At 42.4% G+C, this 15738-nt stretch overlaps 1 protein-coding gene across 1 annotated transcript; it reads left to right on the forward strand.

Moving 5' to 3' along the window:
- The first annotated feature begins 1341 nt into the window (after positions 1 to 1341).
- On the forward strand, positions 1342 to 15583 carry LOC115179297 (T-cell-specific surface glycoprotein CD28). Its single transcript, XM_029740693.1, has 4 exons — positions 1342 to 1771; positions 9446 to 9802; positions 10650 to 10789; positions 15278 to 15583. Exons 1-4 carry the CDS (start codon positions 1687 to 1689, stop codon positions 15398 to 15400), a joined length of 705 nt encoding a protein of 234 aa, XP_029596553.1. The 5' UTR covers positions 1342 to 1686; the 3' UTR covers positions 15401 to 15583.
- The last annotated feature ends 155 nt before the right edge of the window (positions 15584 to 15738 follow it).

Consider the following 15738-nt stretch of genomic DNA (forward strand, 5'->3'; position numbering starts at 1 on the left):
GCAGAGAAGATACTGAGACAGACAGCACAAGAAGGAGGAAAATGAAATGACTAGAGCAGAGGCACAGTTATAGTGATGAGTTAGTTGTATCTCCAGTTGTCACGGCTTTCTGAAGGATCGGACCAAAACGCAGCGTGTTCGTAGTTCCACATCTTTTTATTCATCGTGAAACTAAAATGCAATACACCAACCACTTTAAATAACAAAAACAACAAAAGCCGTAACGCAGAGCAGGCAAACACTACTCAAAAATTAACAACCCACACATGGAAAACAGGCTACCTAAGTATGGCTTCCAATCAGAGACAACGATAGACAGCTGCCTCTGATTGGAAACCATACCTGGCCAACGCATAGAAAAGGAAAACATAGAAATAGAAATCTAGAACCCCACAATGAAACAGAAACCCCAAAACACACCCAAAACACCCCCCTGTCACGCCCTGACCACTCTACTATGGAAAATGACCTCTTACAAGGGTCAGGACGTGACACCAGTGGTGTTCTTACATATTGTATTTGCTTTAAACATGAGCTGGTTAAAATAGGAGGGACATGTCGTGCCAGTCACTAGAATATAAATGGTTGATAAATGCTGAACTGTACTGCCAATGTTATTTGTCAACACCTCTGCCTGTGACTATGTAAGGTGTGTGGGGATGGGGTGTGTGTATGGCTTGTGGCCAACCTGGGGGGGCGATTGTGAGTTCGCTGGTGTTGATAAAATGCCAGGGCCGAATTCTTATCCCAGTCCGCTCCTGTGTGTGTGTTCGTGTTGGGAGAAGCTCTGGGTTTGGTGTTCATGTAGGCACTCTGGGAAGACTCCACTCTCTTGAGTCTCAGTTGGTAGAGCATGATGCTTGCAACCCCAGGACTGTGGGTTCTATTCCCGCTGGGGCCACCCACACCAAAAATGTATGTATGCATGACATGACTGTGTGTGTGTGTGTATAGCTGTAGTGTGCAGGAGATTAGTAAATCTCTCCACTCTCCCCAAACAAACTATAGCACACTATATTTCCAATGAAGATACCTGTATGATATGAAGTGTCTCTGGAAAATTCTTGCACAGAATAATCATGACAAACAGGAAATGTTGGCCTACACTGTGACCACAAGATGTATGGTGATACGATTCGATGTAATACTCCCGTCTCTGCGATAATATCAACGTTTTCCTGACTGTCTGTCGCAGGAGACAGTCACATAGCAACAGAGAAACCTGGGTTGGTCTCTGCGAGTTTTACCAGAATCAGTGAAATATGATATGGAGGACAAAATCAAACATGAGTAATGCGATACCAGGTTCCAAGCCCATCAAAGGTCACACCGGTAGAGGTCGTAAACTTTGTGAAGTTCAGAGTGCACTGCCTCAGAGTGCGGATGTTTTTTACTCAAGAGTAAACTCTGTGCAGTCAGTCACCCTGCTAGATGTGCAGCAGAGAGAGTTGCTTACAGTCGACGAGGGCCAGATTGTTGTTCACAGTGAAGTGACAGGGAAGGATGTTATGAGATGCACGCTGTCATCGTGTGAGGAGCATGTGTTGTATGTTTAGGTAGAGCAGAGCAGTCACTGTCTCAGTCTGTTTGGCATACAGTGTATTGTCACATTTACCCTGATTGTTGTGCACTGTAAAGGGATATCAGGGGAGCTTCAGTTTCACGACAAAACTGAGAACTTTCAAGATGAACGTTTACTGGATACCCACGATCCTCCTCTCCCTCTGCCTCTCCAGTGCCGCCAACATGATAAGCTCCCACAACTATAAAGGTAAGATCTGAGCCTGTTTAGTAGGGTGCAATGTTATAGAATGTTCATAGAGTATTGTGTAGAACAGATATAAATGTCAGTCAGGTAGAATAAGAAATCGTTTCAGCTCTAAATTATTACATTTGTCTGAATGTTTCACCATTGGACTTTGTCATTAACGTTCATCTATATTCTCAGTATCAACAAATGTCACCTCAGGCATGATCCATAGCACTACCAGAACATTCTGATAACTAGAACAAAAGGTTGCCCAATCAAAGGGTTGCAGATGATTCAAGGTTGCAATGCTCACCAAGCTGCATGGTTTTATCAGGTGTGGATGCTAGTCGCAGTGGTTTGGATCTCTCCAACACATTACTCAAATGAGTGCAGTTAAATCCCAATTACAGATGTGGATATGCTTTAACATCTAGACTGCAGCTATATTATGAATAGAATAAGCAGGTCTATGTACAGTTGAGGTCGGAAGTTTACATAAACTTAGGTTGGAGTCATTAAAACTCGATTTTCAACCACTCCACAAATTTCTTGTTAACAAACTATAGTTTTGGCAAGTCAGTTAGGACATCTACTTTGTGCATGACAAGTAATTTTTCCAACAATTGTTTACAGACAGATTATTTCACTTATAATTCACTGTATCACAATTCCAGTGGGTCAGAAGTTTACATACACTAAGTTGATTGACTGTGCCTTTAAACAGCTTGGAAAACTCCAGAAAATAATGTCAGGGCTTTTGAAGCTTCTGATAGGCTAATTGACATAATTTGAGTCAATTGGAGGTGTACCTGTGGATGCATTTCAAGGCCTACCTTCAAACTCAGTGCCTCTTTGCTTGACATCATGGGAAAATCAAAAGAAATCAGCCAAGACCTCAGAAAAACAATTGTAGACCTCCACAAGTCTGGTTCATCCTTGGCAGCAATTTCCAAACGCCTGAAGGTATCACATTCATCTATACAAACAATAGTACGCAAGTATAAACACCATGGGACCACGCAGCCGTCATACCGCTCAGGAAGGAGACGCGTTCTGTCTCCTAGAGATAAACGTACCGTGGTGTGAAAAGTGCAAATCAATCCCAAAACAGCAAAGGACCTTGTGAAGATGCTGGAGGAAACAGGTACAAAAGTATCTATATCCACAGTAAAACGAGTCCTAGATCGACATAACCTGAAAGGCCACTCAGCAAGGAAGAAGCCAATGCTCCAAAACCGCCATAAAAAAAGCCAGACCACGGTTTGCAACTGCACATAGGGACAAAGATTGTACTTTTTGGAGAAACGTCTGGTCTGATGTCCTCTGGTCTGGCCATAATGACCATCGTTATGTTTGGAGGAAAAAGGGGGAGGATTGCTACTATTATTCTGACATTTCACATTCTGAAAATAAAGTGGTGATCCTAACTGAACTAAGACAGGGAATGTTTACTAGGATTAAATATCAGGAATTGTGAAAAACTGAGTTTAAATGTATTTGGCTAAGGTGTATGTAAACTTCCTACTTCAACTGTAAGTAATGCATTGAATTGGCTGTTTTCTAATTTTGATAGGACTTTGCAGAAATGAATAGGCAGTGGTGACAGGGATGAAACTAAGTGACTCACGTTTTCTATTCCACACAGTTCTGTGACTGCCTCTCTCCACCACTTTATGAAATCTCGCTCTCTCTCACGGAACATGTTCAATGTGTGGGTTAAAATACTTTCAAATTACAAATAATGAAATATGAATAATCCAGATTTGGGGCTAGGTACAATATAGTGTACTACAGGATTCAGCCTCAGAAGCTATTTCCTCTGTGTGTGTTTTATATTTCCTACACAAGTCACCAGAATGTCCTGACAAGGTAGGAAAACCTGATAATGTCCTGAATTTGTTAAAATGCTATTTTAGGTTTAAAAGTTATGGTCAGGCGTTAGGGTAAATAGGATTTTGAATGGGAATACATTTTTCCTCCCCAAAAAGTCCAGAAATTTCACATTAAAAAAAAAGCTGTGTGTCCATGTGTGCGCAAGATCAAAGTGAAAGCAATCTGAATCGTTTGAATCCCCTTGAGATTGCTGCCTGTCGCTTCATTGTTTGCTAGAGATGTCAGGTTTTCAGTTGTGATATTAACTTGTAGTTGGGATTTACATTTGGTTGTGAATTCAACATGAAATCCCCCCCCCAAAAAAGTTAGGTTGAAAAAAATACTCTTATGCTTAGCAACACATTCAACGTCATCACACACACACACACACACACACACACACACATACATATATGTATGTGTGTGTATATATATATATATATTTTTTAACCTTTTATTAAGCTAGGCAAGTCAGTTAAGAACAAATTCTTATTTACAATTACGGCCTACCAGAAGCCAAAAGGCCTCCTGTGGGACCGGGGCTGGGATTAAAAATATTTGTATTTATTTAAGTATAGGACAAAACACACATCACGACAAGAGAGACACCACAACGCTACATAAAGAGAGACCTAAGAAAACAACACAGCATGGCAGCAACACATGAAACACATCATGGTAGCAACACAACAACATGGTAGCAACACAACATAGCAGCAGAACAACATGGTAGCAGCACAAAACATGGTACAGTACAAACATTATTGGGCAAAGACTACAGCACAAAGGGCAAGAAGGTAGAGGCAACAATACATCACCCAAAGCAGCCACAACTGTCAGTAAGAGTGTCCATGATTGAGTCTTTGAATGAAGTGATGGAGATAAAACGGTTCAGTTTGAGTGTTTTTTGCAGCTCGTTCCAGTTGCAAGCTGCAGCGAACTGAAAAGAGGACCGACCCAGGGATGTGTGTGCTTTGGGGACCTTTAACCTCCCTGGGCGAATCGCGTGGCGCGAAATACAAATACCTCAAAAATGCTATAACTTCAATTTCTCAAACATATGACTATTTTACAACATTTTAAAGACAAGACTCTCGTTAATCTAACCACATTGTCCGATTTCAAAAAGGCTTTACAGCGAAAGCAAAACATTAGATTATGTCAGGAGAGTACCCTGCCAAAAATAATCACACAGCCATTTTCAAAGCAAGCATACATGTCACAAAAACCAAAACCACAACTAAATGCAGCACTAACCTTTGATGATCTTAATCAGATGACACTCCTAGGACATTATGTTATACAATACATGCATGTTTTGTTCAATCAAGTTCATATTTATATAAAAAAAACTGCTTTTTTCATTAGCATGTGATGTTCAGAACTAGCATACCCACCGCAAACTTCCGGTGAATTTACTAAATTACTCATGATTAACGTTCACAAAATACATAACAATTATTTTAAGAATTATAGATACAGAACTCCTTTATGCAATCGCGGTGTCAGATTTTAAAATAGCTTTTCGGCGAAAGCACATTTTGCAATATTCTGAGTACATAGCCCGGCCATCACGGCTAGCTAATTTGACACCCACCAAGTTTGGCCCTCACCAAACTCAGATTTACTATAAGAAAAATTGGATTACCTTTGCTGTTCTTCGTCAGAATGCACTCCCAGGACTTCTACTTCAACAACAAATGTTGTTTTGGTTCCAAATAATCCATAGTTATATTCAAATACCTCCGTTTTGTTCGTGCGTTCAGGTCACTATCTGAAGGGTGATGCGCGAGCGCATTTCGTGACAAAAAATTCAAAATATTCCATTACCGTACTTCAAAGCATGTCAAACGCTGTTTAAAATAAATTTTTATGCTATTTTTCTCGTAAAATAGCGATAATATTCCAACCGGGCGACGTTGTATTCATTCAAAGGCTGAAAGAAAAAAATTGAGAATTCTCATGAATGCGCTTCTCAGTCTCACTGTTCCCAGGCTGACCACTCACAAACAGAGCTGCTGTACTTCGCCCAGAGACCGCAGACACCCCATTACACTTTCTGGCGCCTTCTGAGAGCCAATGGAAGCCTTAGAAAATGTCACGTTACAGCAGAGATGCTGTATTTTCGATAGAGATGCAACTGAAGGACAACAAATTGTCAGACAGGGCACTTCCTGTATGGAATCTTCTCAGGTTTTGGCCTGCCATATGAGTTCTGTTATACTCACAGACACCATTCAAACAGTTTTAGAAACTTTGGAGTGTTTTCTATCCAAATCTACTAATTATATGCATATTCTTGTTTCTGGGCAAGAGTAGTAACCAGTTTAAATCGGGTAAGTTTTTTATCCGGCTGTGCAAATACTTCCCCCTATCCCCAACAGGTTTTAACAGAATGTGACTGGCAGAACAGGTGTTATATGTGGAGGATGAGGGCTGCAGTAGATATCTCAGGTAGGGGGGAGTGAGGCCTAAGAGGGTTTTATAAATAAGCATCAACCAGTGGGTCTTGCGACAGGTATACAGAGATAACCAGTTTACAGAGGAGTATAGAGTGTAGTGATGTGTCCTATAAGAAGCAAATCTGATGGCCGAATGGTAAAGAATATCTAACTGCTCGAGAGCACCCTCAACTGCCGATCGATCTATAAATTGCGTCTCCGTAATCTAGCATGGGTAGGATAGTCATCTGAATCAGGGTTAGTTTGACAGCTGTGGTGAAAGAGGAGTGATTACGATAGAGGAAACCAAGTCAAGATTTAACCTTAGCCTGCAGCTTTGATATCTGCTGAGAGAAGGACAGTGTACCGTCTAGCCATACTCCCAAGTACTTGTATGAGTTGACTACCTCAAGCTCTAAACCCTCAGAGGTAGTAATCACACCGGTGGGGAGAAGGGCATTCTTCTTACCAAACCACATGACCTTTGTTTTGTTCAGAACAAGGTTAAGGGCAGAGAAAGCTTGTTGGACACTAAGAAAGCTTTGTTGAAGAGCGTTTAACACAAAATTCAGGGAGGGGCCAGCTGCGTATAAGACTGTATCATCTGCATATAAATGGATGAGAGAGCTTCCTACTACTTGAGCTATGTAGGGGCAACAACCTTAAAGAATAAAGGGTCTAAACCATCTGAACCAGATGTTTTTTTAGGATCAAGTTTAAGGAGCTCCTTTAGCACCTCAGACTCAGTGACCGCCTGCAGGGAGAAACTTAGTAGCGGGGCAGGGGAAAAAAAGATGGAGGAGCTTCGGGGATAGTCACATTAGAAGGGGTGGGAGATGAGGAAATGTTGGATGAGCAAGGGGGCATGGCTGAGTCAAATAGGAATCCTGACTTGAAGTGGTGATTAAAGAGCTCATCCATGTGCTCCTTTTCAGTAACAACCACATCATCAACATTATGGAACATTATTTAACCGTTTTCCCAAACTTCTTGAGGTTAGACCCACAGAGAGAGAACTGCTCCTTAAAGTAACTAACGTTGGCCTTCCGGATAGCCTAAGTGCACTTATTTCTCATTTGTCTGAATGAGAGCCAGTCAGCCTGAGTATACGTGTGCCGAGCGATTCGCTAAATGGAATTCTTGAGGTGGAGTAACTCTGCCAGATCACGGTCGAACCAGGGGCGGAACCTGTTTTTAATTCTTTTTTTTTATGGGTGCGTATTTGTTAACGATACCACTGAAAATATCAAAAAAGAAGGTCCAATTGTCTTCGAGCTGATTCTATACCATTTTACAAGATCATGAAGGAAGGCTTTCTCATTAAAGTTTTTTAGCAAGCGTCTATGACAAGTCAGGACAGGTCGTTTCCCTGAACAGCCATTATGAACACAGGCTGTAAAACAGTGATCACTAAGGTCATTACAGAAAACACCAGACTTATACCCATTAGGATTATTTGTAAAGATAACATCAAGGAGAGTAGCCTTTTCTGGATGTTTGGAGTCATACCTTGTGGGATTGGTAATAATCTGAGAGATTTAGGGAGTCCCATTGCTTTAGGACTTGGTCAGGTGGTTTAAGCATGTCCCAGTTTAGATCACCTAGCAGGACAAATTCAGACTTGGTGTAAGGGGCCAGGCGAGAGCTTACGGCAGGCAGGGTACTGGCCGGTGCTGATGGAGGACGATAGCATCCAGCAACAAGTCAACAAAGAGTTATTTTAAAGTGTAATGCTTAAAACCAGCAAATCAAATTGTTTGGGGACAGACTTGGTGGAGACAAATCAAGCACCGTTGTTGTTCCTTGGTAAGGATTGCCACTCCACCACCTTTGGATGATCTGTCTTATAGAAGATTTGTCTTCTAGAAAGGTTAACATCAGTGTTCCAAACACTCTTAACCACGTCTCAGTAATGACCAACACATCTGGATTGGAGCCGTGAACTCACACTTTCAATTGATACATTTTAGGTAATAAACTTCTAGTGTTAATGTGCAGAAAACCCAGGCTTTTACGAGAGCAGAAATCAGTGAAGCAGATAGAGCACAATTCAGAATTGAGGCTAGCAACAGTAGATGGGCCAGAGTGTCCATGCACATCTACAGATATAATCAGCAGTAATACAATCAGGTCACGGCAGAGGACAGGGAGAGCAGTTGATTTCTAACATTTGAATGTGCATTAGATGGCAACAAGATCATATTGTACAGCAATTTCATCAGGTAACATGAATACAAAGTCGGCGAGAGGTGGGTAGAATAGGATGGGAGGCCAAGAGTCTGTGTAACCAATAAAGAGTCAGAGTCCCGAGTGTGGGAACAAACAGACTGTATCACGGTTTGGTAAACAAGCAAGTTCATAGTCAACAAAACACGCAGGAGTCATGAGGTAAATAGCATAAAGCACAAGCGAAAATATGAAAATCTTGCCATTGTAAGTTGAGTCACTCGCCTCAACAGTGCATGTGTGCTGGAGGCGACGAAAGCTTGGGAGAGAGGAGGGAGTGTGGCGGGGGTACCTATACCAGACAGGGGTAGACAGGCCAGGGCAGACGGTGAACAGATCGCCAGGAGGAATCCAAGGAGCAGCGCAGCAGGCAACGGGAGTAGGTGTCACACCCACTTACATATGAGAAGCTTTTTTCGGGAGGCAGATTCCTTGTAGAAAATCCCAGCAAGCTAGCTAACGTAGCTAGAAAGTCTCTGTTCGTCTTTTCCACGTGGAAAAGGAGGTCGTTAGCTAGCTATATCTTTTCAGTATCGGCGAATGGTCCTTTACAATGCCCAAACAAAGTTGTCCTGTGGCTGTAGTATTTTGGGAATTCTGACGAGGATATTTTCTCTGCACAGATGGAGAGGGCTTCAAAGGCCTCTGCATTTGGGTGGGGAGGGGCTGTGAAACTCACCTGCGGTTGTTAGGCTCAAGAGTTTTCACACCTTTCACTTCACACTACAGTGCTAATTTCAGTCTTTCCTAGCAGTTTGGTAGCCCTATAACAAAATTACCTAGAGTTTGTCTATTACTTTTTGGCTTCATAAAATAAGTTCAGACTTAACATTACTCACTCAATTTTGTGTTGGATGGTATTTCCAGGTTCTGGCTTGTTAGAAGTTATTTTTTCTTGATAGTGGAAACATTGATTCAACCAATTTCTGCCCAGTGGGATGTGTCTTTAAGCAAGCTCTGTAAGCGCCAGACGGTGCTCTGAATGGATCTAATGGCAAGTGAGCAGAAACAGACTGGCACCCAGGCTAGTGTCAGATCAGTGATTTCTTCAAGAAAAGAAGGAGGGAAGTATTAAAACAGGGCCCTTGTCTACTTCCCTCTGATATAACGCACACAACTGACTGCCTCTGTTTCACTTTTGACCTTCTCTCACCAGACAAGCTCAGAACATTCAATGTGGTCCATGTGTCTGTCAACGGCACTGCATCCGTCAGATGCCCCAACCTGACAGGCAAGGACCAGGAAGAGATGAGATTCCACCTTTACCTGGGCTTGGTCGAGGTTGGCAACCACACTCACGACAATGCTCACAACCACAACTCCACAGAGACCGTGAGTCCTGTTGGGGAGGGTCTGGGGCTGAGGGTGAACAAACAGGACCATACGGTCAGTTTTGTCCTCTCTGGAATGACCACGGAGCGTGCTGGAGTCTATACCTGTGAGGGGCACCCCATGTACCCACCTCCCATTGAGAAAGTACCTGACGAGCCTCAGACCTTGGTCCTGGTTGAAGGTATGTTTACTTCAAAAGGAACTGATCTATGCAAGCACAAGCACACACAAATACACACGGGTGAGCACAGGCATGCACAAAATGCTATATCTTGATTTACAGAAATATATACACTTGAGTGTCCAAAACATTAGGAACACCTGCTCTTCCATGACAAAGACTGACCAGGTGAATGGTATGATCCCTTATTGATGTCACTTGTTGAATCCACTTCAATCAGTGTAGATGAAGGGGAGGAGACAGGTTAAAGAAGGATATTTGAGCTTTGAGACATTTGAAACATGGATTGTGTATGTGTGCCATTCAGAGGGTAAATGGGCAAGGCAAAAGATTTAAGTGCCTTTGAACGGAGTATGGTATTAGGTTCCAGGTGCACCGGTTTGAGTGTGTCAAGAACTTCAACGCTGCTGGGTTTTTCACGCTCAACAGTTTCCTATGTGTATCAAGAATGGTCCACCACCCAAAGGACATCCAGCCAACTTGATACAACTGTGGGAAGCATTGGAGTCATCATGGACCAGCATCCCTGTAGCATGTTTGACACCTTGTAGAGTACATGCGGTGACAAATTGAAGCTGTTCTGAGGGAAAAAGCGGGTGTAACTCAATATTAGGAAGGCGTTTCTAATGTTTTGTACACACACACAGTATATTGTAATGATCTATTTACACTTAAAAGGCCAAACTGGCCAGTTTCCTGAACCTATACAAGCCTACTTCTGGACTTGAAATGTATTTTCAATGGAAAAACGAAGTTACTCCAGGAGTAGGCTTAATCTGGATCCGGAAAACTGCCCCTTCAAGCTTAAAACTCACATATCTATCTCTCTCTTTGATTGGTTGGTCAGCTCTCCAGTGCCAGGCAAGGAAGACTGTGGGATGTGAAGGCTCTGGAGATGATGGTGTCCCTGCTTGGGTATGGGTGCTGGGGTTCTGGGTCACCATCATCTATGGTCTGGCTGTCACTGTCATCGCCTTTGCCATCCGGGTGAGTGACATCTTGCTTCCTTTACTCAGAGAGAGGGTAACTTGTCTTACATCCTTGAGTTGCTGCCTCCTGTGATGAAAAAAATATAAGCAAGCCTTGGCATGAATTCAATGCACAATTAACTATTTAGTCCACTGAGAGGTAAATACCTGTCTATTTAAGGAGAAATTACCTTGATTAACTCCTTAGTCATAGCTACCTACTCCTGATGGCTTGTTTTTCAAATCATACTGTATGAGCAAAAAATATTTAGCTTAATCTGGGATGCTAAACCGGACAAGATAAAACGTGCTTATCTATATAATGAATATGAACTGGGTGGGCTGAGATGATAAAATATAAAATCACTAAACCTCTAAAAGCTTTACCTATACAAAAGTTTTACTTAGACCCAAAATGGTTCTCAAGTAGATTAAAGTAAAGCACATCCCTTGTTTCAAAATGGCCTTAATTAATGAATTGAAAATGAAACCTTATTCAAAGTATCTCTTTTTCAAATAAGCAATGCAGAGCTGTTTACAATTTCGATTTCATCCCCCAGAAAAGATAGAACAAATATTACAACACATATTGTTGAACTCAAATGTGCTGGTTGATAAAATACCTGTATTTTGAGGACCAGGATGTTGACAGCTGTGCCATACACATTGCAAAATAGCTGGGAAGAGATTTTTGATGTACCGATTCCATGGCACAGGGTATATATATATATATATATATATATATATATATATACACCGCTCAAAAAAATAAAGGGAACACTAAAATAACACATTCTAGATCTGAATGAATGAAATAATCTTATTAAATACTTTTTTCTTTACATAGTTGAATGTGCTGACAACAAAATCACACAAAAGTAATCAATGGAAATCCAATTTATCAACCCATGGAGGTCTGGATTTGGAGTCACACTCAAAATTAAAGTGGAAAACCACACTACAGGCTGAACCAACTTTAATGTCATGTCCTTAAAACAAGTCAAAATGAGGCTCAGTAGTGTGTGTGGCCTCCACGTGCCTGTATGACCTCCCTACAACGCCTGGGCATGCTCCTGATGAGGTGGCGGATGGTCTCCTGAGGGATCTCCTCCCAGACCTGGACTAAAGCATCCGCCAACTCCTGGACAGTCTGTGGTGCAACGTGGCGTTGGTGGATGGAGCGACACATGATGTCCCAGATGTGCTCAATTGGATTCAGGTCTGGGGAACGGGCGGGCCAGTCCATAGCATCAATTCCTTCCTCTTACAGGAACTGCTGACACACTCCAGCCACATGAGGTCTAGCATTGTCTTGCATTAGGAGGAACCCAGGGCCAACCGCACCAGCATATGGTCTCACAAGGGGTCTGAGGATCTCATCTCGGTACCTAATGGCAGTCAGGCTACCTCTGGCGAGCACATGGAGGGCTCTGCGGCCCCCCAAAGAAATGCCACCCCACACCATGACTGACCCACCGCCAAACCGGTCATGCTGGAGGATGTTACAGGCAGCAGAACGTTCTCCACGGCGTCTCCAGACTGTCACGTCTGTCACATGTGCTCAGTGTGAACCTGCTTTCATCTGTGAAGAGCACAGGGCGCCAGTGGCGAATTTGCCAATCTTGGTGTTCTCTGGCAAATGCCAAACGTCCTGCACGGTGTTGGGCTGTAAGCACAACCCCCACCTGTGAACGTCGGGCCCTCATACCACCCTCATGGAGTCTGTTTCTGACCGTTTGAGCAGACACATGCACATTTGTGGCCTGCTGGAGGTCATTTTGCAGGGCTCTGGCAGTGCTTCTCCTGCTTCTCCTTGCACAAAGGCGGAGGTAGCGGTCCTGCGCTGGGTTGTTGCCCTCCTACGGCCTCCTCCACGTCTCCTGATGTACTGGCCTGTCTCCTGGTAGCGCCTCCATGCTCTGGACACTACGCTGACAGACACAGCAAACCTTCTTGCCACAGCTCGCATTGATGTGCCATCCTGGATGAGCTGCACTACCTGAGCCACTTGTGTGGGTTGTAGATTCCGTCTCATGCTACCACTAGAGTGAAAGCACCACCAGCATTCAAAAGTGACCAAAACATCAGCCAGGAAGCATAGGAACTGAGAAGTGGTCTGCGGTTACCACCTGCAGAACCACTCCTTTATTGGGGGTGTCTTGCTAATTGCCTATAATTTCCACCTGTTGTCTATTCCATTTGCACAACAGCATGTGAAATTCATTGTCTATCAGTGTTGCTTCCTAAGTGGACAGTTTGATTTCACAGAAGTGTGATTAACTCGGAGTTACATTGTGTTGTTTAAGTGTTCCCTTTATTTTTTTGAGCAGTATATATAAACAAATATATATATAAACAAATATTTTATTTTGCCTTGATGACAGCTTTGCACACTCTTTGCATTCTCTGAACCAGCTTCATGAGGTAGTCACCTGGAATGCAAATTAACAGTTGTGCTTTGTTAATTTGTTGAATTTCTTTCCTCCTTAATGCGTTTGCTGCAATCAGTTGTGTTGTGACAAGGTAGGGTTGGTATACAGAAGATAGCCCTATTTGGTAGAAGACCAAGTCCATATTATGGCAAGAACAGCTCAAATAAGCAAAGAGAAACGACAGTCCTTCATTACTTTAAGACATGAAGGTCAGTCAATCCAGAAAATGTCAAGAACTTTGAAAGTTTCTTCAAGTGCGTGCAGTCGCAAAAACCATCAAGCGCTTATGATGAAACTGGCTCTCATGAGGACCGCCACAAGAAAGGAAGACCCAGAGTTACCTCTGTAGCAGAGGGTAAGTTCATTAGAGTTAACGGCACCTCAGATTGCAGCCCAAATAAATGCTTCACAGAGTTCAAGTAACAGACACATCTCAACATGAACTATTCCAAGGAGACTGCGTGAATCAGGCCTTCATGGTCGAATTGCTGCAAAGAAAAAATGACTAAAGGACACCAATAAGAAGAAGAGACTTGCTTGGGCCAAGAAACACAATCAATGGACATTAGACTGGTGGAAATCTGTCCTTTGGTCTGATGAGTCGAATTTGAGATTTTTGGTTCCAACCGCCATGTCTTTGTGAGACGCAGAGTAAGTGAATGGATGATCTCCGCATGTGTGGTTCCCAAAGTGAAGCATGGAGCAGGTGGTGTGATGGTGCCTTGCTGGTGACACTGATTTATTTACAATTCAAGATACACTTAACCAGCATGGCTACCACAGCATTCTGCAGCGATACGCCTTCCCATCTGGTTTGTGCTTAGTGAGACTATCAGTGATTTTTCAACAGGACAATGACACCTCCAGGTTGTGTAAGGGCTATTTGACCAAGAAGGAGAGTGATGGAGTGCTGCATCAGTTGACCTGGCTTCCACAAATCACCCAACCTCAAACCAATTGAGATGGTTTGGGATGAGTTGGACCGCAGAGTGATGGAAAAGTAGCGAACAAGTACTCAGCATATGTGGGAACTCCTTCAAGACTGTTGGAAAAGCATTCCTCATGAAGCTGGTTGAGAGAATGCCAAGAGTGTGCAAAGCTGTCATAAAGTCAAAGGGTGGCTACATTGAAGAATATAAAATATATTTTGAGTTGTTGAATTTTTTGGGGGTTATGTGTTATTTCATAGTTTTGATGTCTTCACTATTATTGTACAATGTAGAAAATGGTAAAAATGAAGAAAAACCCTTGAATGAGTAGGTGTCCAAACTTTTGACTGGTACTGTGTATAAAACGACGAGTTGATAAATAAAATAACGCAAGATTCAACATTTTGTGCGCTTCAGTTAAACCTCTTAAAGGATCGGACCCTTTTTTTCAATTTTCGCCCAAAATGACATACCCAAATCTAAAATGATTGTACAGAATTCTTGCCAACAACAAAATTTGGAATATTTGGGGCATACAACCATCGCAGCTCTGCAGATTTTGATGTGAGGATACAGAATCCATAGACCATTTGTGCTGGTATTGCCCTCAAGTAGACGGTTGCTGGTCTAAGCTTCAGGAATGGCTGAAAAGCATAACAATCTAAAATTGACCCTAGAAATAGCATTGTTGGGAGATTTGGAGTGACCTGGTCAGTCATTTACTAATACTCTTAGTAAAAGTATTTATCTTCAACTCGCAATCTGTGGATTCTATTCGATAGATTCAAAAGTGTATGTTAAACATCACAGCATAGTTGAAAGATATCTTGCAAAGAAATACAAAGAGGGTGGCACGCTGAGATAGGTGGGATGGGCTGAGGGAAATTGAGGGTTGGGATGTGGAACTGGAGACAAGTGGGAGTGAAGGGGCTGAGATGACGGTCAAAGAGAAAAGTCAAAAATAAAGTCAAAATAAGCAAAAAAATACAGTTTAACTGTCACAAAAAAAAGTCAAATAATGCAATATAGTATATGTATTTAAAACATAAATGATGCATGGAAACAGTTATATACAACTACAACTGCATACATATACACAGCTCACCCTACTCACTCTCCACCTCTTTCTGTGAATTTGATCCACAGCTCAGACTGAGGAGAGTGGAGTGTTCCCAGAGCGACTACATGAGTGCCAAACCCAGAGTTCCACTCAGGTGGCCCAGGAAGAAGCAGGGGGTCCAGCATCCAATCCGAATGGGACGATACTGATCACTGTCATCCTCATACAAAAGCTACACGAGAGTTGAGCCATAATTTGCCTTTGAGAGCTGACTTTATGTAAGCCAGTTCTTAATGTAAGGCAGTTCTTCAAGTCACATGGTATACATCTAATTGTACAACTGATTGTGTGTAAATAAAGATTGAGTTATCTTATAAATGTTAATCAAATAATTATAGTCTGATGTAATATGATCTTCCGGGAAACTATTGAAAATGGAGTCTTGAAGTTGTGGGCAGCATACCCCCAACAACAACAAATAATACGAAATGAATGTTCATCTCTCATATCCCCATGCATACTGTAGTCAACGTGCACACACAAACAG

The sequence above is a fragment of the Salmo trutta genome, chromosome 39 (assembly GCF_901001165.1).
Source record: "Salmo trutta chromosome 39, fSalTru1.1, whole genome shotgun sequence".
NCBI classification, from domain to species: domain Eukaryota; kingdom Metazoa; phylum Chordata; class Actinopteri; order Salmoniformes; family Salmonidae; genus Salmo; species Salmo trutta.

Excerpts from the sequence above, each read along its gene's own strand:
- LOC115179297 (XM_029740693.1), top strand. The coding sequence starts at position 1,687 with ATGAACGTTTACTGGATACCCACGATCCTCCTCTCCCTCTGCCTCTCC. Across the intron at positions 9,803-10,649 it reads GACCTTGGTCCTGGTTGAAG|CTCTCCAGTGCCAGGCAAGG; the intron begins GTATGTTTACTT and ends TTGGTTGGTCAG. Across the intron at positions 10,790-15,277 it reads TCATCGCCTTTGCCATCCGG|CTCAGACTGAGGAGAGTGGA; the intron begins GTGAGTGACATC and ends TTTGATCCACAG.